The 27,410-nt window shown below is 42.4% G+C and overlaps 3 protein-coding genes across 5 annotated transcripts in view; 1 reads left to right on the top strand and 2 right to left on the bottom strand.

Annotated features, from left to right (window-relative positions):
* Nucleotides 1-11,407: 11,407 nt before the first annotated feature.
* LOC144534387 (claudin domain-containing protein 1-like) lies at nt 11,408-17,200 on the top strand. Of its 2 annotated transcripts, XM_078276297.1 has the most exons (5): nt 11,408-11,755; nt 11,913-12,215; nt 13,466-13,573; nt 13,809-13,946; nt 14,664-17,200. In XM_078276297.1, exons 2-5 carry the CDS (start codon nt 11,924-11,926, stop codon nt 14,882-14,884), a joined length of 759 nt encoding a protein of 252 aa, XP_078132423.1. In that variant the 5' UTR covers nt 11,408-11,755; nt 11,913-11,923; the 3' UTR covers nt 14,885-17,200. The 2 variants fall into 2 exon arrangements, with proteins under 2 accessions (XP_078132423.1, XP_078132422.1); XM_078276296.1 differs by having other exon boundaries at nt 11,408-12,215.
* LOC144534386 (N-acyl-aromatic-L-amino acid amidohydrolase (carboxylate-forming) B-like) lies at nt 17,170-20,353 on the bottom strand. 2 transcript variants are annotated; one of them, XM_078276295.1, is made up of 7 exons: nt 20,258-20,353; nt 19,308-19,558; nt 19,032-19,227; nt 18,798-18,891; nt 18,610-18,717; nt 18,375-18,487; nt 17,170-17,492 (listed from the first exon to the last, which is right to left on the bottom strand). In XM_078276295.1, the coding sequence occupies exons 2-7, from the start codon at nt 19,556-19,558 to the stop codon at nt 17,247-17,249; spliced, it is 1,008 nt and encodes a 335-aa protein (XP_078132421.1). In that variant the 5' UTR covers nt 20,258-20,353; the 3' UTR covers nt 17,170-17,246. The 2 variants fall into 2 exon arrangements, with proteins under 2 accessions (XP_078132421.1, XP_078132420.1); XM_078276294.1 differs by lacking the exon at nt 20,258-20,353 and adding an exon at nt 19,906-20,223.
* Nucleotides 20,354-24,904: 4,551 nt separating this feature from the next.
* Nucleotides 24,905-27,410, bottom strand: part of LOC144534567 (oxysterol-binding protein 1-like) — a 15,769-nt gene continuing 13,263 nt past the window's right edge. The window contains exons 15-17 of the mRNA XM_078276559.1: nt 27,147-27,382; nt 26,991-27,029; nt 24,905-26,885 (exon numbers count right to left, since the gene is read on the bottom strand). Of these exons, the coding sequence (XP_078132685.1) occupies nt 26,743-26,885; nt 26,991-27,029; nt 27,147-27,382 (418 nt within the window). The 3' untranslated portion in view covers nt 24,905-26,742. The remainder of the gene's footprint in view (nt 26,886-26,990; nt 27,030-27,146; nt 27,383-27,410) is intronic.

Below are 27,410 nucleotides of genomic sequence, written 5' to 3'. Positions count from 1 at the left end.
ACAGCTGCCCTAGCGACAACCACAGCTGCAGCAGCGACAACCACAGCTGCCCCAACAACAACCACAGCTGCAGCAGCGACAACCACAGCTGCTCCCAGCGACAACCACAGCTGCCCTCAACGACAACCACAGCTGCTCCAACAACAACCACAGCTGCTCCCAACAACAACCACAGCTGCTCCAACGACAACCACAGCTGCCCCAACAACAACCACAGCTGCAGCAGCGACAACCACAGCTGCCCCAACAACAACCACAGCTGCAGCAGCGACAACCACAGCTGCTCCAACGACAACCACAGCTGCTCCCAGCGACAACCACAGCTGCAGCAGCGACAACCACAGCTGCTCAACAACAACCACAGCTGCCCCAACATCAACCACAGCTGCTCCAGCGACAACCACAGCTGCTGCAACGACAACCACAGCTGCCCCAACAACAACCACAGCTGCTAGCGACAACCACAGCTGCTCCAGCGACAACCACAGCTGCACCAGCGACAACCACAGCTGCCCGCAGCGACAACCACAGCTGCTCCCAACGACAACCACAGCTGCCCCAGCGACAACCACAGCTGCCCTCAGCAACAACCACAGCTGCCCCAACAACAACCACAGCTGCAGCAACGACAACCACAGCTGCCCCAACGACAACCACAGCTGCCCCAACAACAACCACAGCTGCAGCAGCGACAACCACAGCTGCTTCAACAACAACCACAGCTGCCCCAGCAACAACCACAGCTGCTGCAGCGACAACCACAGCTGCTCAACGACAACCACAGCTGCCCCAACAACAACCACAGCTGCAGCAGCGACAACCACAGCTGCCCCAACAACAACCACAGAAGCAGCAGCAACAACCACAGCTGCAGCAACGACAACACACAGCTGCCCCAACAACAACCACAGCTGCTCCAACGACAACCACAGCTGCTCCCAACAGCAACCCTGGCAGCAGCGACAACCACAGCTGCACCCAGCGACAACCACAGCTGCCCCAACGACAACCACAGCTGCCGCAGCGACAACCACAGCTGCCCCAACAACAACCACAGCTGCTCCCAACAACAACCACAGCTGCAGCAACGACAACCACAGCTGCTCCAACAACAACCACAGCTGCACCCAGCGACAACCACAGCTGCTCCCAACAACAACCACAGCTGCCCCAGCGACAACCACAGCTGCGACAACCACAGCTCCCCAGCGACAACCACAGCTGCTCCGACAACCACAGCTGTCCCAACAACAACCACAGCTGCCCCAACAACAACCACAGCTGCAGCAACGACAACCACAGCTGCTCCAACGACAACCACAGCTGCAGTAACGACAACCACAGCTGCCCCAACGACAACCACAGTTGCTCCAACGACAACCACAGCTGCAGTAACGACAACCACAGCTGCCCCAACAACAACCACAGCTGCAGCAACGACAACCACAGCTCCTTCAACAACAACTACAGCTGCCCCACCAACAACCACAGCTGCAGCAATGCCAACCACAGCTGCTCCAACAACAACCACAGCTGCCCCAACAACAATCACAGCTGCAGCAACGACAACCACAGCTGCCCCAACAACCACAGAAGCAGCAACAACAATCACAGCGGCAGCAACGACAAACACAGCTGCCCCAACAACAACCACAGCTGCTCCAACGACAACTACAGCGGCCCCAACAACAACCACAGCTGCCCCAACGACAACCACAGCAGCAGCAACGACTTCGACAGCTGTCCCAACAACAACAACAGCAGCGCCAACAACAACCACAGCTGCTCCAACAACAACCACAGCTGCCCTAACAACAACAACAGAAGCAGCAACGACAACTACAGTTGCTCCAACGACAACAGCTGCCCCAACGACAACCACAGCTGCACCAACGACAACCACAGCTGCTCCAACGTCAACAGCTGCCCCAACGACAACCACTGCTGCCCCAACGACAACCACAGCTGCTCCAACGTCAACCACAGCTGCTCCAACGACAACCACTGCTGCCCCAACGACAATCATAGCTGCCCCAACAACAACCACAGCTGCAGCAACGACAACTACAGTTGCTCCAACGACAACCACAGCTGCAGCAACGACAACCACAGCTGCTCCAACAACAACCACAGCTGCTCCAACAACAACCACAGCTGGTCCAACGACAACCACAGCTGCCCCAACAACATCGACAGCTGCAGCAACGACAACCACAGCTGCCCCAACAACAACCACAGCTGCAGCAACGACAACCACAGCTGCTCCAACAACAACCACAGCTGCTCCAACGACAACCACAGCTGCAGCAACGACAACGACAGTTGCTCCAACAACAACCACAGCTGCCCCAACATCAACCACAGCTGCTCCAACGACAACCACAGCTGCTGCAACGACAACCACAGCTGCACCAACGACAACCACAGCTGCCCCAACGACAACCACAGTTGCTCCAACGACAACCACAGCTGCAGCAACGACAACCACAGCTGCTGCAACGACAACCACAGCTGCCCCAACGACAACCACAGCTGCAGCAACGACAACCACAGCTCCTTCAACAACAACTACAGCTGCCCCACCAACAACCACAGCTGCCCCAACAACAATCACAGCTGCCCCAACGACAACCACAGCTGCCCCAACGACAACCACAGCTGCAGCAACGACAACCACAGCTCCTTCAACAACAACTACAGCTGCCCCACCAACAACCACAGCTGCAGCAATGCCAACCACAGCTGCTCCAACAACAACCACAGCTGCCCCAACAACAATCACAGCTGCAGCAACGACAACCACAGCTGCCCCAACAACCACAGAAGCAGCAACGACAATCACAGCGGCAGCAACGACAAACACAGCTGCCCCAACAACAACCACAGCTGCTCCAACGACAACTACAGCTGCCCCAACAACAACCACAGCTGCCCCAACGACAACCACAGCTGCTCCAACGTCAACCACAGCTGCCCCAACGACAACCACTGCTGCCCCAACGACAATCATAGCTGCCCCAACAACAACCACAGCTGCAGCAACGACAACTACAGTTGCTCCAACGACAACCACAGCTGCAGCAACGACAACCACAGCTGCTCCAACAACAACCACAGCTGGTCCAACGACAACCACAGCTGCTGCAACAACAACCACAGCTGCACCAACGACAACCACAGCTGCCCCAACGACAACCACAGTTGCCCCAACGACAACCACAGCTGCAGCAACGACAACCACAGCTGCACCAACGACAACCACAGCTGCCCCAACAACAACCACAGCTGCAGCAACGACAACCACAGCTGCAACAACGACAACCACAGCTGCCCCTGCTGTACCTACTACAACAGCAGCACCAATCACTTTGGCCCCTGAACCAGTTTATAGCCTCTCAGTAGACTTGATAGAAGTGTCTTTTTCACCTGCCCTTACTGACTCCAACAGCACTGAATTCAAAAATCTTGCACAACAAGTCATAAATACTGTGAGTGCATTTTCAAATTATACACTTGTCATTGATCGCGTCAGTGTTTTGAATGAGGATTGCATAGAATATTTTACCTAAAACACAAATCTGTTAAGATTTCAATACATTACATTAATTACAGTGAAATTGTATGTACTTGAAAGCTACTTAAGGTCCCTCAATATTCTTTTCTTGCAGTGTACTGCGATATACCAAAAAGAATATGGAAGAAATTTCAAGAGATGCAATGTGAAAACTTTCAGGTAAAAAAAACAAATTCTACAGTGGTTTATTGATTTGACTTCATATGCAGAGTTTTGATCTTGAAATTGGTATAATCTAATGTTAATAGTGTCCTGTGTAAATCGCACATGACACCAGACAATAAAAAACAGTCATATAATTTATTAACTCTTGGTTTTTTGATACAGGGCCTTACCTTCACGAGCAGCTGGAACTGAAGCAGTATTGGAGGTTGTGTTCAATAGAACTACTCCTATTGCAGATCTCCCACAGAATAATGACATTGCTAAAGTCTTAGTAACAGCTGTGAACAATACCAACAATACCTTCGAAGTGAAAATAGATCCAGGATCAGTCAACGTATTAGGTAAGTAAACATAAACGTTTCGCTCTTCTTATGTAAAACCCCTTCATAAAGACAACTTCCATGTTGTACAGTTCAATCCATGAAGGATGAGCTATTCTGTAAGCTACTTTGTATGCAGTCAGAATGCTTGTTATGTACAGAATGTGTCACTAACTTTAACATTTTATTTACATTGGCCACTTCAGGACTACATAAGATGCTATTAAGTCTGCAAAGCCAACTATTTGTAAACATTTTATGATGGTTCTTATAAGTCTGTGAAACTGGCACCAAAGTCAGTTCGACATCAAACAAGGAACAAGAAATCTTTTTCGTTTGGGCACCAATCATTTCTTTAAATATATGTTTTTACAGCAGGTCCAGTTCCAAATACAACTGCAGCACCTACAACTGCTGTACCTACTACAGCTGCACCTACAACTACTGTATCCACTACTGCTGCACCTACAACTACTGTATCCACTACTGCTGCACCTACAACTACTGTATCCACTACTGCTGCACCTACAGCTGTAGCACTCACAACAGCTAGGGTGTCTTTCAGATCTGTTAAAAGCACTTTTACAAACGACTTGCTGAATCCATCATCAACAGCTTTTAAAAATCGAGCTGCAATAATAAAGGGACAGGTAAGTCTCACCCTTAGAATGAAATATCCTTGTACACCTATTGAATTTCTTTATCATAGAGCTCAAGCACTCACCAAAGAACTGAACAATCCCTTGACAGTCTACATATAAAAACGTCACTTGTTCAAATTTCCAGAAAGAATCGATGACAGGCATTAAGTGGAATACGTTAGGAAGATAAAACTACACCCTCCAGCTCACTGTACAACTTATATGTACACACACTTCAATGTTCAAAGTAAAAAGTCTTTTAATACTAAAATAAAAAACTTATTTTGTTTCTGCAGCTTGAACCTGTCTTCCAAAGGACATTCTCTTCCTCCTTCAGGTCCTTGACAGTGGTGGGATTCAGGTAATTTAATTTATGTTCAGGTAATATAATTTAAGAATAGTGGACTTAATCTGATATTTAAAACTATATTATGTGTTTCTCTTTCTGCAGCAGTGGATCAGTCATCAACACCATGGACCTTAGCTTTGTAAGCACGTTTGCTCCTAATAACACTCAGATTGGAAGTGCTTTGATCAATGCAGCTTCAAGCGTCAATGGCTTCGACATTGAAGGCAGCTCCATCAACGTGAATGGCATCTGTAAGCAATACTGAGTGCTACTTGATCAAAAAAAATTTAAAAAGGTACACAACTATTCGTTAAACTAATGTCCTTCTCCTCATTTACAGCTTCGGGTGGAGTAAGCCACAAAATCAGTCTCGTCACTGCATCCTGCCTGGTACTGTTGTCATGGCTACTGTAAAGCAAGCAATAGCATCCGTGCTGATTTCCAATTTAATTTGCATCAGATCATGACAGTCATGACTGATATGAAAATGGAATTTGTTGTCAGTACATATCCAAAATTCATGATTGCCTTAAGGCTTTGACAGCTTTGGATAAATTGACTATAAAATGTAACTTTGCAAAACCCCTAGAGAAGTTAAACAATTGTGCAATACAAAATATAGAACAAAAGGGGGGTATATTTATTTATAGTGTATATTTAGTCAATACGTAGCCTACATGTGTGTATGTATGCATGCATTTGTGTATATGTGCATGTATGTGTATGTTTATATGTGTGTATGTATGTGCTACACAAGCCTATATGAAGTTGTACAGGTGTTCCTATAAGGTCAACAAAATGTACCACATAGTTTAACTTTGTTGTCTGTAAACATCTATTATTTTGCTATTTTAAAGGCCCTTCTAGAAACAGGCATTAGAAATTAGCAGTAGCTATAAATGCTAAGATACATCACATTGGATACGTGTATTAAATTAAATTACTTAAATGGACACAGTAATGACAGTGGACAGGAATGTTTGTCAAACTGAACACATTTCTGTGTAGGAATGTCCAGGATGCTGGGCTGGACAGAATGACACAGACAACTTTAAGCACCTGGTCCATTGAATCATCACTAGAATATTAAGCCAAACCATTTAAAATTAAGCCCTGGGATGTCAAAAAGAGTGATATAGCAATATTTAACTTAGTGACAGTAACTAATGCTGTCCTGTTTAGTCATTGCAAAAACTAAACAAGTACAAGTATTATCATATGGTATTTATATATACAAAATAATACACTGTCAGTGTTCTTATTTATACAAAGTGTATTTATGTTATCTTGCATATCTGTATTCTGTGAGATTTCTTGTAGTTTGTACAATTTCTGATAAACTTTACAATGATCACAATACAAAGAAGAAAATAAATTGTCTCTTGTGTGATGTTTTGCAATGTATTTGGGTAAAGAGAAAGTTTATCAGGGCATGTTGACAAAGACAAAGTTGACAAAGAAGCCACTTCTGTTATCATGAATTTGTGACACAAATGCTTGTAAGGTAGTTTATGAGCTAAGTCTTAGCAAGACACACATTTTTAGTAGGAAAACAAAGACTTTGGGTTAGAATTATGGCATACCACATCTTTAGTCCTTACAATCTTGACTTTTATTTTTGAACAGCAACTACACCTGCTCAAAAAATCTTAACCATATACTAAATTGTAACTGTTCCTTCCACCCACAAAACAACCTTAAAAAAATCCAAAACCCATTTTTCAACTACTTTTCGAAAAGAAAAAAAAAGGAAACAAAATATCCTAAAGAGATTCAATACAACAGTCAAAGGTGACATGTCACGAGTTTATGTGACATCATGCTAAAGAATAATGTAGCAGTAGCACAAGTAGATATAGGTCATAAACCACCCGCGGTGCTACCATTGGGCCTGGGTGGGCCTGGGCCCACCCATTTTAGGTCCGGGCCCGCCCATTTTGACCCAGGCCTATAGTGAGTAATGAGTGATTTTCATTCTAGCAGTTCATCCAATAAGCTGCCCGAGAAAAGCTTTGAGTGAAAGCTTCTCAGCCAATCAGCGGCTTCTACAACACGTGTGGAGAGCGGTCTGAGAGACCTTCAGCTTACCTCGGGGTCTCTGAGCATAACTGGCCGAGCGGCGAGCTAGCGGCCGGGGCAGGTGCCTGCTGGCTGTCGCCTCACTTCATGGAGCTCCGAAAACTTTGAAGCCAATTGTCAATTCGGCATCAATTTTCGCAAAAATGCCTATATTTGAAATCTAAACAGTTAATGTCTCGCCTAAAACGTTGTCATAAGTGAAATTAGTGATGAATAAGATGGCGAATATTGTCCCGTCGTTGGTCTGTCTGTACCGGAAACCCGACCCTCGTTCACCTAGGTTCATATGCTGAAATGGGAAAAGGGAAAAGACCCTGCCCTGAAGTAGGAGCTGAAAGAGTTACAGGAACTACGGCCAGAGGGACTTAAAAATCCCCAAATTGGTCAAGTCGGAACACGAGAAAAAAAAGGGTTCTAGGAATTTTATGTTCTAGGAACTGCAAAAATCCCTCCGGTCGGAAAGCAGCTGTTAACGTTAGTGTTTGGCTGTAATAATTCCGTTTCAGTCTTTTTGTGTATTGAACGTTCAAAAGAGATAAATGAAGTTAGGCTTACTGCCAAGGTGTATGTCTTTGTCCGCTTCAGCACTGAGCTGAGGACAGCGACACAAGAGTCACACAGGTAGGCTACTGAGTCGCGGTCCTCAGTGCCGAAGAAAAGCGCTGAAACAGAGATGAGGGAGAACCCGTTTTTTTTTTTGGCTTATTTTAACTGGCCCATCCAGTTTTCTGGAGGCCCACCTACAATCAAAATCCTGGCGCCGCTAGTGTCATAAACCCAACGAGCTGGCTCAATACAGCAATAGGCTTATGCAAGCTTTGCTAACATTAGCCATACCAGACACATAAGTGACACTTATCAGAAATATGAGTTTTAGCAACTTGGAGGAATTCTGCAGTCAAAAATCACACATGGGAGGTTTTAATTGGCTAATTTAATTTAATTTTTTTACTTAGACCAACAAAATAAACAGGCAAGGGATTCACTATTTCCTCACCAGAATGTTATTCCTGGCAGTGTAAAGAAGGTTTTGAAACCGCATCGAGACATTTGTGTTGGAAAACCAACCAGGGTCCAATATGTAATACTAACAGCTAGCGTTTAAAATAGTTACTGCATTCCAAATTCAATACTGGAGAGAGTCAGCTCCCCTGCCCCCTCCTCCCCAGACTCGAAGTTTACAGTGGTTGCCAGGTTGAGAACACAGCATCCAACAATGTTGATCAGCGGAGTAACTAAGTGAAATGCTGGCTATGTTGACAATCATAAAAGCCCATGCTCACGCGGAGCTCTGTACCCGACTGATAAGCACCTTATCTCCGCTTAAATTTAATGCAACAACCGCTACTCGCCGTCCTCTCTACCCGACTGACAGACACACTTTCTTGGTGTAAAATTACAGTATCAACCGCTAAAAACACCACTACTTCACAGTCCTCTCTACCTGACAGACAGACACACTTTCTTAGCTTAAAATTAAAGCAACCGGTGGCCGGGTTGGCTCAGTGTGTAGAATAGGCGCACATATACTTCGAGGCTTATGCCTCGACGCAGAGGTCCAAGATTCGAGTCCAACCTGTGACGATTCCTTGCATGTCTTCCCCCTCTCTCTCCCTTTTCTCACCTAGCTGTCCTATCAATTAAAGGTGCTGTAGGTAGTATTGCGAAGATCCAGTACTTAGACAAAAAATTTGAACATAGACAACTTCTCAGTCCCTCCCCCCTTAGCACTTAAGTTCAAAACGGTCTCCTAAGCCCCTCCCCCCACAAGGGAGAATTAGTAGGCTCGTTCGAGATGAACTATGCCTCGCCTGTAAAGTGGACAAGAACAGGCGGCAGTAGCAGGGGTCGGTGAAAAAAATCCGCTGTCAAGTCGGACAGTTTCCAGCCGTTTCCGGCAGCCTTCAGGCTGAACAGGAAGTCACAGAAACACTGGTCCGATTCCGATTTAATAAAATGTTATCAGACCCATATATCAGCTTGTACACAGTCTCCAGTTGTTTTAATTATGAAAGAGTAGCTCTCAAAATGCTCTACATGCGATCTGTTGCTGATTTTAATTAACAACACACTGTAGATGATCCGTAATCTGAACAGATTTAGTCTCTCTGACTTCTAAACATAACTATCAGCCACACAACATGTGGTTTACAGAATAAGCCTTTAAATCAGACAAATGGCAGTTAAAATCCCTCCAATTCAAAATAAAAGAAAGTTTATGTAAAACGTCATCATGTTGATTCTGACCCAATCAGCTGTTAAAGCAGCTGAGAGGCTGGATCCAAGTCTGGATCAAGTCAGACACAAATCTAACCGGCAAGCATTGGGCGGCGATCGCCGGTGATCGATTCTGCGCAGACCTGGCTCATCTCGAACGAGCCTAATGCGTGTGCATGAGCAGTGACTGACACGCAGTTAGACACCCGCCCCCTGGCCCTGATTGGTGCATCTGAGCAGGGAGCGGTGGATTTTTGCAAATCGAACTACAGGCTGTAGGTGTTGCCAGAGGAGCCGGATTTTCTTTTAAATTACCTGCTTCATATACTTGTAGTTCTACTGGAACATAGGGTCAGTTTCAGCAAATATGACAGAAAGTTAGTTTTATAAGTCTTACCTACTGCATCTTTAAAGGTGGAAAAGCCCAAAAAATAATCTTAAAAACACAGTAGCTCAGTCCCGTAGGGAATTGGGTTGGGAACCAGAGGGTTGCTGATTCAAGTCCCCGTACGGATGGAGGTACAGAGCTGGAGAGAGGCCAGTTCACCTCCTGGGCACACCAAATGACCTGTGTGTGTGTGAGTGTGTGGGGGCCTGTGTGTAGTGTGTAATTTCCCCATTGTGGATCAATAAAGAGTATAAATTAAATTATAAAATTACCTCACTGTCCTCTCTACCTGACTGACAGACACACTTTCTCGGCTTAAAATAACTGGTTTTGTTGGCTACAGCCGCTGATAGGGTACACATTGTCAACAGCCGTGGCCTGCTTGCCTGGTCCTCCAGTAACATTAGCAGTTATGGCGTTTTAGAATGGCGGCGTTAGCCAGGAGGACCAGTCGGGATAACTTTACTGGCTGTGTCTCAATTGTTTTTGCGGGTAACCGACTCTGGTACTCTATATAATTCAATGTGAGTACACGAATGTTGAAATGACATAAAATGCCAGTCTCTAGTAGCCGTGATAAATAAGCCTGAAGCTTACCTGTTGAGGAAGAAATTAGCCAAATCAGAGTCCTTTTGGGCTCTAAGCTGTCTCTATCTTTCAAATACATCTCCAATATTTACCTGGGGTTTGTTACGTTTCTGGCCATGCAACTGTTATAAACATGCCAAGGTTTTTTTGGGCCGGGTAGAATCTATCTCCGTTGATCCCGTTGTTTGTTTGCTACTTCCATGGCTGTACTACAGCTGTAGCGCGCTGGGTCTGCGTTTTTACAGATATATCTGGCAACCCGGCTGTCAAAATGGGCAGTTGAATACAAACTGATGACTTAGGCTGAATCCCATTTCTCTATTACCCCTACCCCTTAGCCCTTGGCCCTAGAAAAACGAGGGGTAAGGGGTAGGGGTGAAAACATACCCCTATGAAATGGGACGCCACTTGGTTACATCATCATACATACTTAGGTCTGTTTGCAATACATATTTGTATACACACTGCATGGTGTGTTGTATATCTGTTTCAGTTATCACTGTTTTGAATGTCATTGATGTTCAGAAACACTTTGTTAACAGCTGTAGTTAAAAGCTGTCTTTATTGCCCAATAAAGTAAACATTACAGGCAAAAATATTATATAAAAAGTTATATTACAGAACCATTATCAACTATTAGAACTAGGGATGGGCGATATGGCCTAAAATCCATATTACGATATACATTGCAGCCTCTTGCGATAACGATATATATCACGATATATAAATTATTATAGAATCATGTCACGAATAATGAAAAAGCCTAACTAAGCCTTTAATTGATATAGCCTACATAGCTTAAAACGTTACAAATAGTTTTATAAAGCACAGCTTATCACAGAGCAGAACCTCTCCAGCTGATCACAGAGCAGGTTTCAGAATAACCGAGTTTAACAACTTAATCTTAATCATTTCTTTGAACAATTTGTCAAGATTTTATTTTGCTAATGCTGTGTTGCTGCTCATTTTGCTCCCAAAACGGTCTTGTGTTTTCTGCCCTCTCAGACGTCGATGGAATAAAAAGACACAAGCGAAAAGAAAAGGTTATTTTTATATCTGCTGATCAGCGGAACCGGAAGAGGAAAACGCATGGATTAGTGTGTTTACAACTCATATCATCCCGGGTGCACCCGGCATCACCCTGTCGTCCAAAGTAGAACCATGCAATTTGCCTTTTCAGGCTGGTGCATGACATAACGTAGCATACTAGGCTATTTTATAATGCATGCCTGTTACTGTACTTTCTTTGGTAAGGACTGAAGGTTATTATTGCGAACTAGCTGTGTGATAGCCTATCTGTCGCAGCGTCAGGCCACCCACCATCTGTGGAAGTGGGACAAGGGAACAGATGGCGCATCCGAGCCGCCCTGCAGGGCTGCTGACGTTGACTGTTAGGACAGCACTGGAGATGAGTATCAGTCAATAAAATAAAAGGCTGTTTTTTTTTTTTTTATATAATAATATTTTTGCAGCCATGACAATGTCAGAGTGACTTGGATAAGAGTGTTTGACAAGCATTGCAGATTGACCAAATTGATGCGCGACGACTCGACCACTGGCATCAACTTAATCCCATTTGACGTGTCTCCAGCTCGGTGAACAATGGTTGACAACCGCTACGCTACAGCTCTGGTCATCGCCTGTGTGCTGAGCATACTGGCCACCGTGTATCTTTCGGTGGCCATCGGGACGCAGCACTGGTACCAGTACAGCAGCCCCACCGTGCGCGGAGAGGCCAACGTGTCCGAACTGCGCTCCCTCTATGAGGAGTTCATGGACGGGGAGTTTGATGAGAAAACCTACAGCGACACCCTGTTCCGCCTCAACGGGACTGTGGGCATCTGGTGGCGGTGTGTGCTCGTTCCTGCCAACGCACACTGGTACAAAGAGCCAGGTATGTTAACTGACCTAACCTGTCCAATGACACCGTATGTCACTTTTATACACAGGTGAGTCATGAGCTTCTGTCTCAGACGTTTCACACTGTAGCTGTTCTGTAACTATGAGCCCCACCTGGTCACAAGTAGATGCCACCAGATGTGGCTCATCCCCCAACAGACAGGAGCTGTATCACCCTTGGATTGTAGATAGCATCACTTTGTGTCTCTCATGTATTATCATAGCTAGTCACAGAACTAAGCTGATTTTCTTACAAATAAATATATGTTGAAAAACTCAGAAGATGTTCTGAAGATTGAGGTTATAGGCTATTGGGGGTTGTCTAAGGTAAAATCGTTTAGTGTATGATCAGGTTTGCCAACCAGGCAAACCAGACAGGGGCTCCAAAAGCCCCAGGTTTACTCCATCTCTGGTTAATTGCATTTCTTTTTCTTTCTTTTGCACCACTGAAGTACAATATCAACTATGAGTCACATCTTGTGGCACTGGTCTGGAAGAGGGACCTTGTGTCAAAATCTAGTTTTAAGACTATTGTGTTAGTTTGTAATATTTTCATAGTGCAGTGTTTTATCAATTGGCTTTATTTTTTCTAATGCCTTGGGCAAGATAGTATTATTTAATTATAGGAGTACTGTAATGCTGTAGCCAACAATTACTTGCATTATAATTAGGTCTGACAGTTATTTATAACTAATTTATTGTTCAGTGTATAAAATGTTAGAAAATTGTGAGAAATGGCCATCATTATTCCCTGAAGCCCAAGTAAACATATTCAAATAGATGTTATTTGTCTTATCGAACCCCCAAAAAGTTTAATCATCATAGTAAACTGTATGGGGGCGCCCTGTTAGCTCACCTGTTTAAGCATGCGCCCCATATACTGAGGCTCAGTCCTTACTGCAGCGGCCCATGTTGAAGTCTGACCTGCGGCCCTTTGTTGCATGTCATACCACCTCTCTATTCCCCCTTTCCTGTCTACAAATAAAGGCCAAAAAGCCAAAAATATTAATAAATGTCTTAAAGGATTAATCTATTATCACAATTGTTGCCAATTCAATTTCTACCAATCTACTAATCATTTGATCACCTTGATGTAATGTAATGGCAATTAGCTGATTAAAAAAGTGTTTTGGTTGCAGTGAAGTAGCATTTTAGCAGTCAGAACAGACAACAATAACAGTTTCCTTTATGCATGTTGCTATTGCAGTGAAATAAAAATTAAATAACGTACATAACCTTTTTCAGATGTCAAGATTATGCTAGAGTGTCGAAGCTTCACTCTACCTCAGCAGTTCACTCCAAAGTATAAAGAACCAGGCAACCACAACAGTGGAGAAGACATGCTGCGCACATGTAAGTTCAGTCACAACACATTTCCCCCTTTCTAAGTGATATAATGAAGCTGTAAGAACTAGCCTCTTCTCTGCGTAGTGCATTCATTATGACCATTATGTGGTGTTGAATAATACATTGCCCCCAATCAGGGCTGCTTCTTCTGTCATGCATAAGAAGGTGCGTAAATGAAGACTTAGTAACTGTGATGCACACGGACTCATACGTTTCTGTGTCTGTGTGCATGTGTGTATAGACTTGTGGAGGTGCCAGTTTCTGCTGCCACTGATGTCCTTGGGTCTGGTGGTGTTGGCAGCCCTGACTGGGTTTTGTGCCTGCCTCTGCCGAAGCCTCACCCCCACCCTCGGCATAGGAGTACTTCACCTGCTGGCTGGTAAGACCTGTTCAGCTGCACCAAACCACTTGCTAGTAACTGGCGGATTTTACAGTACAAGTGACCCAAGTGGTTAAATAAGCTTAAATAAGCTTGAGGTATCCCTTTGCTTTGGTGTTTAAGTCACAGGGGTTCCAGTTTGAATCCTAAAAGTAATGTTCAGAATGTAACCCATCCAAAACTAAACTAAATAGTCCATTCAGGCATTAACATACAGAAAATCAAAACTGTGAGAAAAAGGTACTTTCCCTGAATCAATTAGGTGGAACACACCTGCTAAAAGAGCTAAGAGAACTGTATTCCTACAACCATGCTATCTTTAACCTGACGCTGTGCTTTGAGCTAAATGCTAACGTCAGCATGCTATCATGCTCAAAAACAACAATGCTAACATGCTGATGCAGGTATAATGTTCAACATGGTATAAACATTATATTACTAACATTTACAAATAAGTAATAAGCGGAAAGTAGAACTGAGGTTGATGGGACTGTCATTAGTTCTGTAGGTATTTTGTCATGAACAACAGTATAAGGCCAAGTGTGGGCTACGTAATGTCAAATTCAACAACTAGACAATCAATTTGTTTGCACAGAGCCTTGTTGTTATTCCACAGTGCCAGTCAAGTCAGCAGGCAGCCACATGGTCACAACTTAAGTTTAATCTTACTATTTATGGTGCACGTCTGATAATCAGTTGGTTCTTTGTGCCCTGCAGGCCTCTGCACCTTAGCCACAGTGTGCTGCTACCTGGCGGGAATGGACCTGCTCCACAGGGTGTCGATGCTGCCTGATAAGGTGGATGGCTCTCTGGGCTGGTCCCTCTACTTGGCTCTCATTTCCTCCCCGCTCCACATGATGGCCGCCGCGCTGCTTGTGTGGGCAGCACGCAGCCACAGTCAGAACTACTACCGTATGACTGCCTACCGGGTGGCATAGACTGAGATTCAGTTCTGGATCTTTGCCCTGTTTAAATTCATACCCCACTCTGTCACCAAGATGCATTTTATAATGTTCTCAGAGGAATGTGATGTGGGTTAATCTGTGCGTTTTGCCCTCTGATGGATTAAAGTGCATGTACTATATAGTAATGATGACCCTGTCTGCTGCGTTAAAGGATTACATTTTTATCTCTCTACGGTTACGGGAATTGGTTTGCAAAAGGTCAACCAGAAAGATGTGTAAAGTAGTACACATGTTTGCTTCAGAATAACTTAAAACCAAGCTCTGTCCCAGTTTCATATTACACATTCATTAATTCCAGGTTCTGAATAAGAAGTGCATTCACATTGAAAAAGTGAAAAGAAACAAAGTAATTGCTGACATTTAGGAATGCAGAAACATCATTAAAAAATAAATTAGACAGGAAAAACACGAGCAGGCAACATGATCAGACAAGATTTAAACAAATCATTATATTAGCCAAATTTATTTGAAAGAGAAAACTAAGTAAACTGATTCAATTATTACAGAAAAAGGTTAAACTTTGACCTATTTTTTATTATATTTTACTGTAGTTGTGCATGCACAGTTTCCTAAAACAATGAGGAATAATTACTGACATTTCATATGTTCTCTTATCTGCCGCTAGTTTCTCGCCCTGTCCGATTTAATTGCTGTGTTCCCATTGTTCCTAATACAGAATTATAATAGCAGAAGCATAATAAGATCCGTTTAGAAACACAACGTTGTCTATTTAAAGGCATTTGTGTTTGGGAGTTTCATCAATCTAATCCAAATTGTAATAGGAATTGTCATTAAAGTATGCAGTTTTTAGTATGCATGCTAAATTTGCAGGATTCCTAAGAATGTTGTTGACTATGTCCTACGATGTAATGTACGAAGCAAACGAATAAGATACTCACAACTGGATAAAATGTATTCAAATTGTGGACACCTGGGGATTTTCCTCGAAAAACAAAAAGTATGAAATATTTTAAAACAACTCTTTAACTGGCACGTGTGTTTGAAAGTCACAGATTAATTTGGTGCTTAGAGATTATTACATATAGTAGTATATACTATATACTATATTAAGTCTGGTATGGCATTGGTACACACCTTTTGTTTTACTGACCTCTTTTATTGCACCTCTGATCACACCCAGAATCATAGTTGCATGTGGTGACACCTAATTACATTTATAAAAACACAGCTGATGTAGGTGTACTGGCACTGAAGCAAGACAAAAACCGCGTAGGCATTCATAATTTATTTATTTTGACAGGTTTGCTGTTGTGCGATAAGTCTTTTACTTTAGCTGCTTCAAAACAGACTGGGACAGTGGGCATCAATGATTGAGAGTGACAATGAATATTATGTATATACATTTCTGTTCTTGCAAAAAAGATTGACATCCCTTTTTTTTAACTTAAGTAACGTTTATTCATGGCCATTATTAGGGTCAGATTGTGTATGTTTTACATTTCTTTACCCAATAAATTGTTTTCTTTGCTATTTTCAAGCATTACTAACATTTGACTGATTTTTTAGGCTTTTGTAGAAAATATCAAAAAGTTATGCTTTAAACATTGTCGTGGTTTTTAACCATTTCTTGTTTAGTTTAGTTGCCCTTACATGCTCATATACATTGGTTTCATTTTGTAAATATAGTTGTGTTTGTTATTATTTATTTGATTCATATTTGTTCATTTATTTTGTATTCACTTGTTACAACCATTTCAATTCAACAGGAATTAATGGAAACAGTGTTTCCCTGTTAGGCATTATGAATGTAAATTAAAGGCCATATTGTGGTAATCTACAGTGTTCCTTTGCACTTAAATTATTTTGAACATATCCTGATTATTGCTGTAGTGGTCCATAGTGAATTTCTATTTTATGAAGATATGTCCCAAAACAAAATAAATTTAGAAAAGAAAAACTATGCTATATATTTGCAGACATGTATAAATTACCACCAGTCTCACAGTTTAATAAAACTAAAGAATGTCTGTGAAATGATGCACTGTATGTGGTCTGATGGTCTGGCTTATGGTAAATTAGATTGTATTTTGCATATTCAGCCTTTTAAATCAAGAAATTGTTCTATCCCAGAATTCACTGTAGTGTAAATATAACAAATGTCCATGTATGACTGCTTTTGTGAATCTACAGTGATGTTCACTCTCCAGTTGTGAGCTGAAACAGTTAATAAATGTACACCTAAATATCATGTGTGAGTGTAAGCGAGCGTAAACGTGCGTATTCCAAGGCAACTGCTATTGTTTCAATAAAAGCTTTTTGTAAAATTTATTTCAGTTACATCAGTCTCATCACATTGTGTGTGTTAAGTCCATCCTCACTCCTCTTCTTCTGATGCAAATTCCTGTTTGTTAGCTTGTTGCTGCTGCTCTGTCTGCACCCGGATTGCAGGAATCATAACACGCCTTTTCTTTGCCAGGGAGAGAGCGATGCCCTTTTCGTAATATGCACATTCATTGATGAAGAAAGGATAAAGAGGTTCATTGCCTTTATACCTCAGAGTTTCGCCTAAGAAAGTCTGGAACAGTGGGTCTTCAGGGTGGAGCAGGCAGAAGTCTCGGTCCTGTGGGGAAGGACAGCCAATTAGGTTGATAGTTTATGAGCAACACCCGTGAGATTAAATATGTGCAAGGCAATCTCCACTTATGTGTGTGAGGTTTAAAAGCAGCAGGGTAGAAAACAACAGGTCCAAACCAGCTGTATACTGCAGTTGTTGGAGCAGTGTTCATAAAAACTGCAAAATGATTAAAAGACTAGTTTTCAAAGGTCAACCTTTTTAGGAAAGTTGCTCGAGTTAGATGAGCAGTCAGATATATATGGGAAGCCACTCTCATATCTGCATGCTAAATATGAAGCTAGAGCTAGCAGAAGATTAGCTGAGCATAAAGACTTAAAGCAGGGGGAAACAGCTAGTCTGTGTTTGTATTAGTGCTGACGGTGTGTGTGAAAATTAATATTGCCTCTAAAAGTTTGCAATACTGTCAACTTTCCAATTCACTACAAGTTCCCCAGCGATTTAGAATTGCACTTTCATGAAACCTGAAAAAACTATTTGAAAACATGATCAGGGTTTTCTGTTTTATATATAAATAGTAACCAGCCATTTAAATCCATAGTTAGTATTGGCTGGAAGGTCCTTTATGGTTGTGTGTCCTGATAAAAAAAAAATCATTGAACTGCAGTGACACTTCAAACGTCACTGACTCACAGGATGACTGCCAAACAAATAAGTTTCAACAGAAACTACATTGTGAAATTTACAATGCTGGTATTTATAGAAAGGCTGCAATACCAGTCACAGATGATGACAAAGCATTATTATCAGGCACTAACTTCAAACTCAATCTATATTTAAATTCAGCTCAATTCAGCTTAGTAGCATTTCAATCTTAAGGGCATCTTCTTTTATAAAAGCTCAATGCCACAAATAGGTTTCAGAATGTACCTGGACTTGAGGATGAATGGCTGCTGTGATATTTCGAGTCTCACCGTCTCTTGGGTAGTCAATGTGTTTGATCATAGTGAACACATCCACACATCCTCCTTCAAAAATAGTACCTGTAAATAACAGAAGGGTTTAAAACAAGACCAAGAAGGACTTAAAAGATGCAAAAATTTTGCAAGACTTGTGACATTTTGGAGTCAAATATACTCCATTGGTATTCTGATTTTAGTTGCACCTGAGTTGAAGATACGGACCCAATCGAGCATGTGCTGCACACCAACTTTCATTGCCGTATAGATGTTTGACCTCACCACACCGTGGGGCTGTGGGCCGATCTCCATGGCTGCAGGAAATGGATTTTAGATGACAAATATGATATGTTATCCAGCATTCAAATGCTTTTAGTAAAAATGAAAAACTTACCAAAGCCATGTTTTCCCACTGAATCAAGGGAATATGATTCTTTATTGGAGACGTCAAAATGGATGTACCTCATTGGTACATCTGGCATCTGCCTCTGAAAACGACACGTCACTCTCAACTTTAGATTTCTGGCATTACCAAACTCAGTTCTTTGTTCCATTTAAGTGTCCCCGAACCTGGAAAATGCAGGGTGAATTGATTTTACTTGAGTGAATGGGAACTGTTTGTGCTTGCCTGCAGATGTCTAAATATGTGCAGGCAGATCCAGTCACAGTCAGAGTACGAGATGAAGCACAGGCCCATGTTGGCAGTGGTGTTGTGGAGGTCACAAACAAGATCCACCGCCTCAGGATTTCCTTTTGGACCCAGCATGGCGTTCAGTTCTCTGGATCTGATTATCTCATAGGGGGCATCATCTGGTATGGCACCACTGGGAGACAGAGAAACAATGTGATCTCAACTCATCATCACAACAGCTACCAAGAGCATCATCATCTCTCCTTGCCTTACTTGAGCTTGGCGTGGGTGAAGCAGCGGTTGAGGTCGGTGTCGATGTATCTGCGGCACTGCTGCATGGCTCGCGGGTTCGACAGCACCATCAGCACTGACAGGGGTTCTTCCTCCTCCTTCTCCATCACTTTCTTCTCTGCCTTCAGCAGCTCTCTCACTAAGTATACCCCAGACAGCTCGTTGCCATGTGTACCGCCACACACAGCAACCCGGGACAACCTTGGCAAACACACCACCTCGTCTACGTCCATCTGAGTGAGAGCAGGCAGAGATACAGTAGAGAAGGTGCAAGAATTTGAGGATGTACGCAACAAAAAAAATATTGTTTTAGTCCTCCTATATTACTGTATATTCTGCATCCAGTTTTGAGCAGCACATGCACAGATTGCTTTGCATGTTCTCTGATCATACACTATTTGTGTCTCTTTTTATTCCGTATGCATCAATGTCAAATGATATCAAATTGCACATGTATATTTGGTTTCCCCTTTTGTTTCACTCAGTAGGAGGTATCAGTTACTCCAGTGTGGATGTCACTGGGCACATTGTAGACAACAACTGCAACACAAAGCAGAGATATTAATTTGTGAAACCTTACCTCGCTGTTCTGGCTTGCTGGAAACTGTAAAGGGGCAGTTCCGGCTTTAAACCCTAGAAATGTAATGTACTCTAAAGCAGCACTGAGATTAAAAGTCTGTTTAAAGTCTCTTAACTCGAGGTAAAACAGGGTGAACGGTCAGCTCCACATTCACAATTAAGAGATGAAATGAATGACGAGGCATCGTACTGTACATCTTACCCAGTCTACCCTGTCCCTACCCTTTCTCTTCCCTCTCCCCCGCCGTTTACCCTCTTCCACCCTCTCCCAGGCTTTCATGCAGTTTCACTGATTCAGCATTCCCATCCCTCCCTCTGTACAGGCTGTAGCAGCCTGTTATGCAAACTCTCACCGTCTCTCTATCACCTCTTGTCCACTGCACTGCACTGTACTACACTGTATCGTAGGCAGGGTGTGTCCTGAGTGTGATGTGGTGCATCGGTTGCTTCCTTTGGTCCCAACCAGCTGTGAGGTCCGCCAAACTGTAAGCCCCTCCCCAACTCCCCATTTCTCTCTGCCCCATGTATAGGATGGTAGGTTCCAGTCTGCCTTTCAGAAAATTGGCTGAAAATAAATCTGCTGGCATGACACAGCAGGAGAGGCGCCTGTGGTGTGTACAGTGAAAGAAACAGCTCTTCTCGCAGGGAAAATAAATAGAGAACCAGCTGGTGATTTAAAAAGAACACAGATTTAATCTCAAACTGTAAATACAAGGAGGTTGACTGTGGAAGAAAAAGTTAGAATAACAGGTTTATACCATATAAAACCATCTATCCATTATATGAGCCATTTTTTTACTATAACTCATAACATATTCAACCATTTTGATAAAGATGCCTTAAATTTTTTTTTTTATCTGACCAAGCTCTGTGAGGCTGTAAGCAAAATGCTAATGATTTCAAAATGCTAACATGCATGTGTTTAGCAGATATAATGTTTATCATGTTTATCACGTTCACATCTATAGTTTAGTGTTAGCCTGCGAACATGTGCTACAAAGTACAGCTGAGGCTGATGGGAATGTCATTAGTTTTGCAGGTATTTGGTCATAAATCAAAGTCTGCATCAAATTCTGTGACAATCCATCCACTAGTTGAGATATTTCAGCCTGGGCCAAAGTGGTGGACAGATATTACCATCCACAGAGCCGCAAAGCTAGTATGGATAATAAAAATAAATCTGTCATGCTATCTATTGGACAAAATGTGTAACAGAGACACGGTAACGGCATTAAGGCCTCAAACATATCTATGTCAGTAATAGAACTTCTTGGTGTTTAACGCTCAACATTAACGTCAATACTGATTTAACTGTAATAAGTTAATATATCCATCCATCCATCCATCTTCATCCGCTTATCCGGGGTCGGGTCGCGGGGGTAGCAGCTCCAGCAGGGGACCCCAAACTTCCCTTTCCCGGGCCACATTAACCAGCTCCGACTGGGGATCCCGAGGCGTTCCCAGGCCAGGTTAGAGATATAATCCCTCCACCTAGTCCTGGGTCTCCCCGAGGCCTCCTCCCAGCTGGGACGTGCCTGGAACACCTCCCTAGGGAGGCGCCCAGGGGCATCCTTACCAGATGCCCGAACCACCTCAACTGGCTCCTTTCGACGCAAAGGAGCAGCGGCTCTACTCCGAGCTCCTCACGGATAACTGAGCTTCTCACCCTATCTCTAAGGGAGACGCCAGCTACCCTCCTGAGGAAACCCATTTCGGCCGCTTGTACCCTGGATCTTGTTCTTTCGGTCATGACCCAGCCTTCATGACCATAGGTGAGGGTAGGAACAAAAACTGACCGGTAGATTGAGAGCTTTGCCTTCTGGCTCAGCTCTCTTTTCAGTCACAACGGTGCGATAAATTGAATGTAATACCGCACCTGCTGTGCCGATTCTCCGACCAATCTCCCGCTCCATTGTCCCCTCACTCGCGAACAAGACCCCAAGGTACTTGAACTCCTTCACTTGGGGTAAGGACTCATTCCCTACCTGGAGAAGGCACTCCATCGGTTTCCTGCTGAGAACCATGGCCTCCGATTTAGAGGTGCTGATCCTCATCCCAGCCGCTTCACACTCGGCTGCGAACCGATCCAGTGAGTGCTGAGTTAATATAAACTGTCGATAAACTGGCCCAGCCCTGGATTTATCAATCCACCTTTAACTTTTACTTCATGCAGCTTTAATGCTTTTTATGTCTTTTGTTTTCCTAAATGTGAAAAGCACTATTATATACTATATATCGGCCTGGCAAATTTATCGGTCTTAGTATTTTAGTAAGAAAGTACTGTTTGTATAATGAGTATATTTTATTATTATTATTTATATATATATATATATATATAAATATATATATCAGCATGTCATTATGTCTTGTGTAATGTAGTAGATGCACACAGCATCCTTGTCATGATTTGGGGCAGGCCAGGACCATTATGATATGTTCTATTAAAGGCAGGGTTGGTAATGTTGAAAAGCATTGAGCTCAGGCTCGTACACGGTTGGGGTAGAGTACGCGCAGCGGGGCAAGGAGGCATTTCATTGGTTCTTTCCAAGTAGACTGCGAGGCAGCGATTGCTGGGAGTTTTTGCAGGATTACAGCAGCTACAGATGACGGATCTTTTTTTGGGTTAACCATTTTTATGAGTTGGTTTTTATGACAGAATAAAGCCAAACCAAACAATTATAGGTTATGTGCCACAAATATAAATAGGGATTATCAATGATCGTATTTCTGCTGTGTTGAGTGAAAGGGGCTGATGTAGGAGCATATGCACAATAGAACAGATTGTTATGGAAACAAAACAGGCAAATAAAGAAACCTAAATAAAGATCAGAGATATATATCCACAGCCTATCCCTAACTCTATGCCTCCACTCTACGTCTATGAATGTTTTCTCAAAACAGACATGTTGGAACTCCTCAACTATTAAAATGTCAATAGAGTTTTTTTTAACCACAAATGACTCTTACAGAATGTTGTTGGGCCAGTTTTGTAGACATGACAAACTGTTTTTGGGTTGAACCCATGTCATACTTGCTTTTTACTGGCCATGCTAACGCATTTCTTGTGAGGTTACTCACAGGCATGGGAATCTTGGACAGCTCTTTGCCAATACAGTTCTTCATTATACTCCACAGGTTGAGAGAGTAGTTTGGCTTGTCTGGAATGTGTGTCCGCCTCTTCTTCAGGGGTATCAACTCCTGAGAGGGAGATTCCTGGTTCATCACGAGAGGCTCCTCATTAAGCTAAAAGGAAGATAATTATGTCAATAAAGAGCATAACAGCTTTCCCATAATACTGTGTATTTTTTATCTATGATAATAAATGATGGTAAACAACATATTAATAAGGGCTTTAGCTGAAAAACAGTGAACCAGTCTTTGAACAGAATGAAACATACCGATTGATCATTAGGACACATTTCACTGTTGAAACCGCTGATATTACTGCTTGACCTTCTGTAAAGAGGTTTGAAAAATAAAACAAAGAGGCACTGTCAGTATTTGGAAGGTTTCTGGTTCAACAAACTGCCAGATAAACATACAAGGAAATGATTCAACTAACACTAACCAACACAATCAATCAGTGATTTGATTTGATTTGGCCTGCACATAGTACAGACTGCATGGAGTACAGATTTACAAGACTCACTCACATTTACACATTATACATGAACAACAAAGTAGAAATAGTGTAGATATACTGAGAGGAGGCGACACCTACATTAATCATGGCATTAGAGGTGATGCGGAACAGTGTGGCCCTCTCCGTCACCTGACGGATCTTATCCCCAGCCTCCCCAGTCAGACGCAAACTGTCCAGTTCTGATAAAGACCTGGAAATAATGATCAAAATATACAACATGAATAAACAGTTGGGACAATAAATCATTAAATCACAGTGTAAAAGGCCATGAGTCTATATAATAATGGGTTTATTATTATAACTTATGCTGTTTTGTCTGTCCACTGCAGTACTTGTTTATCTACCTGCTTTTTTTGCAAATAGTGCAACACTACACTTAAACTCAGCCTGTAAATGTCAAAGCAAAAGTATGCAACAGTGATATGATATTCTGTACATAAGGACATTACTTCACGAACGATTTTGAAATAGAGTTGTCATGAGAAACAGTAAAGAAAGAGTATGTGCATGTTTTAGTCTTATATGTTTTGGATTCTTCATTAGGGCCCGAGCGCCGACAGCGGCGAAGGCCCTATTGAAACAGAAGGAATTATTATTTTCCCGGCAAATGAATTGCCTTTTTGAGGGGCTTAACATACTCGAAAAACTCACCAAAATTGGCGGTTGCATCAAGTCTGGTGAAAATGTACGTATTTTAAGGGTTTTTCGGGAATAGGCGCACAAAAGTGGCTCGCTGGCGCCCCCTACAAAGTTAAAAAAGAATTGAGCCCCTGCAGTTCGTTTAACGTAGACTAACGAAACTTGGTACACATATGAAGCATGTCAAGACGTACAAAAAACTTAATTGGAGCCATACTTTACCGAACTCCTCCTAGAGATTTAATCTGATCTACTTCAAAATGTGTAACGGAGACACTGTAACAGTGACACTGTAACAGCATTAAGGCCTCAAACATATCTATGTCAGTAATGCAACTTCTTGGTGTTTAACGCTCAACATTAACGTCAATACTGATTTAACTGTAATAAGTTAATATAAACTGTCGATAAACTGGCCCAGCCCTGGATTTATCAATCCACCTTTAACTTTTACTTCATGCAGCTTTAATGCTTTCTATGTCTTTTGTTTTCCTAACTCTGAAAAGCACTATTTTGTTTAAAACATGCTTTAAGGATAACATATTTTAATATATTTATGACAATTTAGCAATGTAACAATATCTGGCACAAATCAAATGTGCAATCATATTTTTAAACAGCATGTCATTAGCTCATAAGTCTGTGAAAATGTAAATTCAATATATATTGGGTCAATATTAATTAGTTTACATATCAATAAATCAAGTGAACCACAAAGCTGTTTCCACTGGGTTTTATTACTTTATTGACAACATATGTCATCCCATCTGGATCTCCTACTGAACACGAGGACAGAAATTCCCAAAGAATCGATTTGGCAAGTCTTTAATTGTGTTACCTAATTAATAATTAATGGCAATGTTGGAACATATAAAATTTAAAGAAGAGTGTGAAAAGCTATTTGTTTGACATCACAGCATTTGTTTATTACAGATTCTTTGTCTTTGTTAATACAAAGTACTGAACAATGTCATGTCTCCCCTCTAGGTTAGGTACGAAAACTCCCTTTTTTCTGAAAATGAAGACAGTCCACTTCCAATGCGAGGAACCAAAAAATACAAGAAAAAAACTACCTTACAGTTATCAATACTATCTGAATTTCATTACATTTATAAAATCATTATTTTCAATGCTTTTAAACTCTGTTTCTTTATTCTTCATTTTTAAGTACACTTACAAACAAAATTATGCAATTCACACACACTTGGCACACACACACACACACACACAATCCCATTTTTTGGTGTCAAAATGTACTTGCATATGTATGAACGCTTCAGCCGATACACAAAGGTTTATTTTCACCACTGCATTTACTTTTCTTCTTTTCTCATTTGTCTGTGTTCCTCTCAACACAAAAATCACACCACATATCCCATTCCATTTTTACTGCCATGTAACACAGTTACCATTCACTTATTTTATCTGCAAAATGGCTCAAACATAATTCCAATATTGTGAAAAGGGGTCATTTCATTAATTGTGACTGAATAAAACTGCACTAATGTGAGATTTTCTCAGCACTGGAACATGTGCTTTGCCATTTTGCAGCTCTGTAGTCTTTTCCCAACTACTTCTTCAAAGTTTATAATGTTTGTACAAGAAACCAGCTAGAAATGTCAGCGTCAAACCCACTCAGGTGTGATGTAAAAACAAGTGAGAGCAGGTTGCTCATTTCTAAGGCGAAGAGAAAGAGTGTTTAGGCCTTTGAGCCACATCAAAAATGTCACTTTCATAATTTCCATCAGGCCTTTGTGAAGAAAAACAAATCTTCTAAGTATAAAAAAAAATGACAGTGTGGAGGTTCAACCAGTATTTTGGACAATCATTACTTCTTTTTTTTTTTTTAAACACAGTATACTGCACAGTGGCAGTGTTGTAAAGTGATGGAAGAGCATATATGCAGTCATACACACAAGCACACTAGAACCTTCACTGCATTACATTAAGACACTAAATCAGAGAGATAAACAAGAAATCCTCACTTATGTCTTGAAGGCCACCAGTCAACATATTAATGAAATTATTTGAATCATAATTATATATAAATTTATATATTAACCAAGTCTTACCCTCTGTTTTTAGAGTCATTACCAAAGCACACAATGCTGTGGATGACAATAGAACACTACTGTTATCAGCATGAAAGCTCTTCTGCTCCTGATCTGAGAGGCTGCACAGACTTGAGCAGAGAGACTAAAAATGTTTTTACTAATGATTTTTTGGAAGCCCAGCCCATTTCATTTCCTCCCCCTTATTCTCAGCCTGACCCGAGTCAAAGCAGCACAAACATTTTCATTCCAGTCCTCTCACACGTGTTACAGCAACAAGGGGGTAGGTGCGAAGACAGGAACCAAAATGGGATGAGGGAGGCCGGAGGAAAACTCTGCTCCCCCTCTGGATCAGACAGCAGAGATCGTCCTGGAGATCTCTTAAAACAGAGAGCCACTGGAGGGAGACAGACGTCCAAGTGCGGGGGACAAGCCGGCCTTTGCAGTAGCTGTTCACTAGGCGGCTTCAATGGATCAGTCTCTTCAGGGGCAGTCAAGGCCGAGGTCAAAAGATGTCGGGACAGCCCTCCCATCTGCCACGGTCCTTTGCTTCCCAGTAGCCTCCCTTATAGATATGTATTTCCTCACCTGTGATCCGGTCCTCACAGCGCTCGAACCAAAGTGCCTGGTAGCTGTCATGAGGTGCGCCTGAAAGAGAGAAAAATTGTGTTAACAAAAAAGACAAAAGAAAATACAAGACAAACAAAAATGAAAGCATGGCATTTGGCAGTTAAGTAGTAAAGGAGTACTTGCTTTTTAAGGACGGATCAGTAAGAGAGTCCTCATCGACAGCTTTTGGAAGAGAAAAGGGGGATCACAGAGATATATATATTTTTTTACCCCTTTTAGATTTTCCCCATGCATGGTAGAGAGGAATACAGACAAAGTAAACACATACTAGACTCTCACCTTCTTCTAACTGGCTGGAGGTGCGCTGGCTGGCAGCTTCCCTCTCTCTCTCCCGCCGGACAATGCGCTGCTTCTCCTCTAGCCGCTGCTTCTCCGAGTTGGCCTCTTCCCAGCGGCCGTCCTCCATCAGGCGCTGGTCAGGCCGGCGCCGACTGTCAGTGGGCGCCACGCCCTCCTCAGGCTCGTTGAGGGTCAGCGCCAAGGCAGTGAAGTAGTACATGGTCTCTGCTCCCTCACTGTGGCAAAGATGAAGAACAGCAGCAC

This window comes from Sander vitreus, chromosome 19 (assembly GCF_031162955.1).
Source record: "Sander vitreus isolate 19-12246 chromosome 19, sanVit1, whole genome shotgun sequence".
Taxonomy (NCBI): Eukaryota; Metazoa; Chordata; class Actinopteri; order Perciformes; family Percidae; genus Sander; species Sander vitreus.
Note: the sequence above shows the minus strand (reverse complement) of the source record. Positions and strands in the feature narration are given on the sequence as shown.

Coding starts and splice junctions, on each gene's coding strand:
- LOC144534387 (XM_078276297.1), top strand. CDS start 11,924: ATGGTTGACAACCGCTACGCTACAGCTCTGGTCATCGCCTGTGTGCTG. Junction 12,216..13,465: donor ACACTGGTACAAAGAGCCAG/GTATGTTAACTG, acceptor AACCTTTTTCAG/ATGTCAAGATTATGCTAGAG. Junction 13,947..14,663: donor AGTACTTCACCTGCTGGCTG/GTAAGACCTGTT, acceptor TGTGCCCTGCAG/GCCTCTGCACCTTAGCCACA.
- LOC144534386 (XM_078276295.1), bottom strand. CDS start 19,558: ATGGACGTAGACGAGGTGGTGTGTTTGCCAAGGTTGTCCCGGGTTGCT. Junction 18,718..18,797: donor AGTGGGAAAACATGGCTTTG/GTAAGTTTTTCA, acceptor CATTTCCTGCAG/CCATGGAGATCGGCCCACAG. Junction 18,488..18,609: donor GGTCCGTATCTTCAACTCAG/GTGCAACTAAAA, acceptor TGTTATTTACAG/GTACTATTTTTGAAGGAGGA.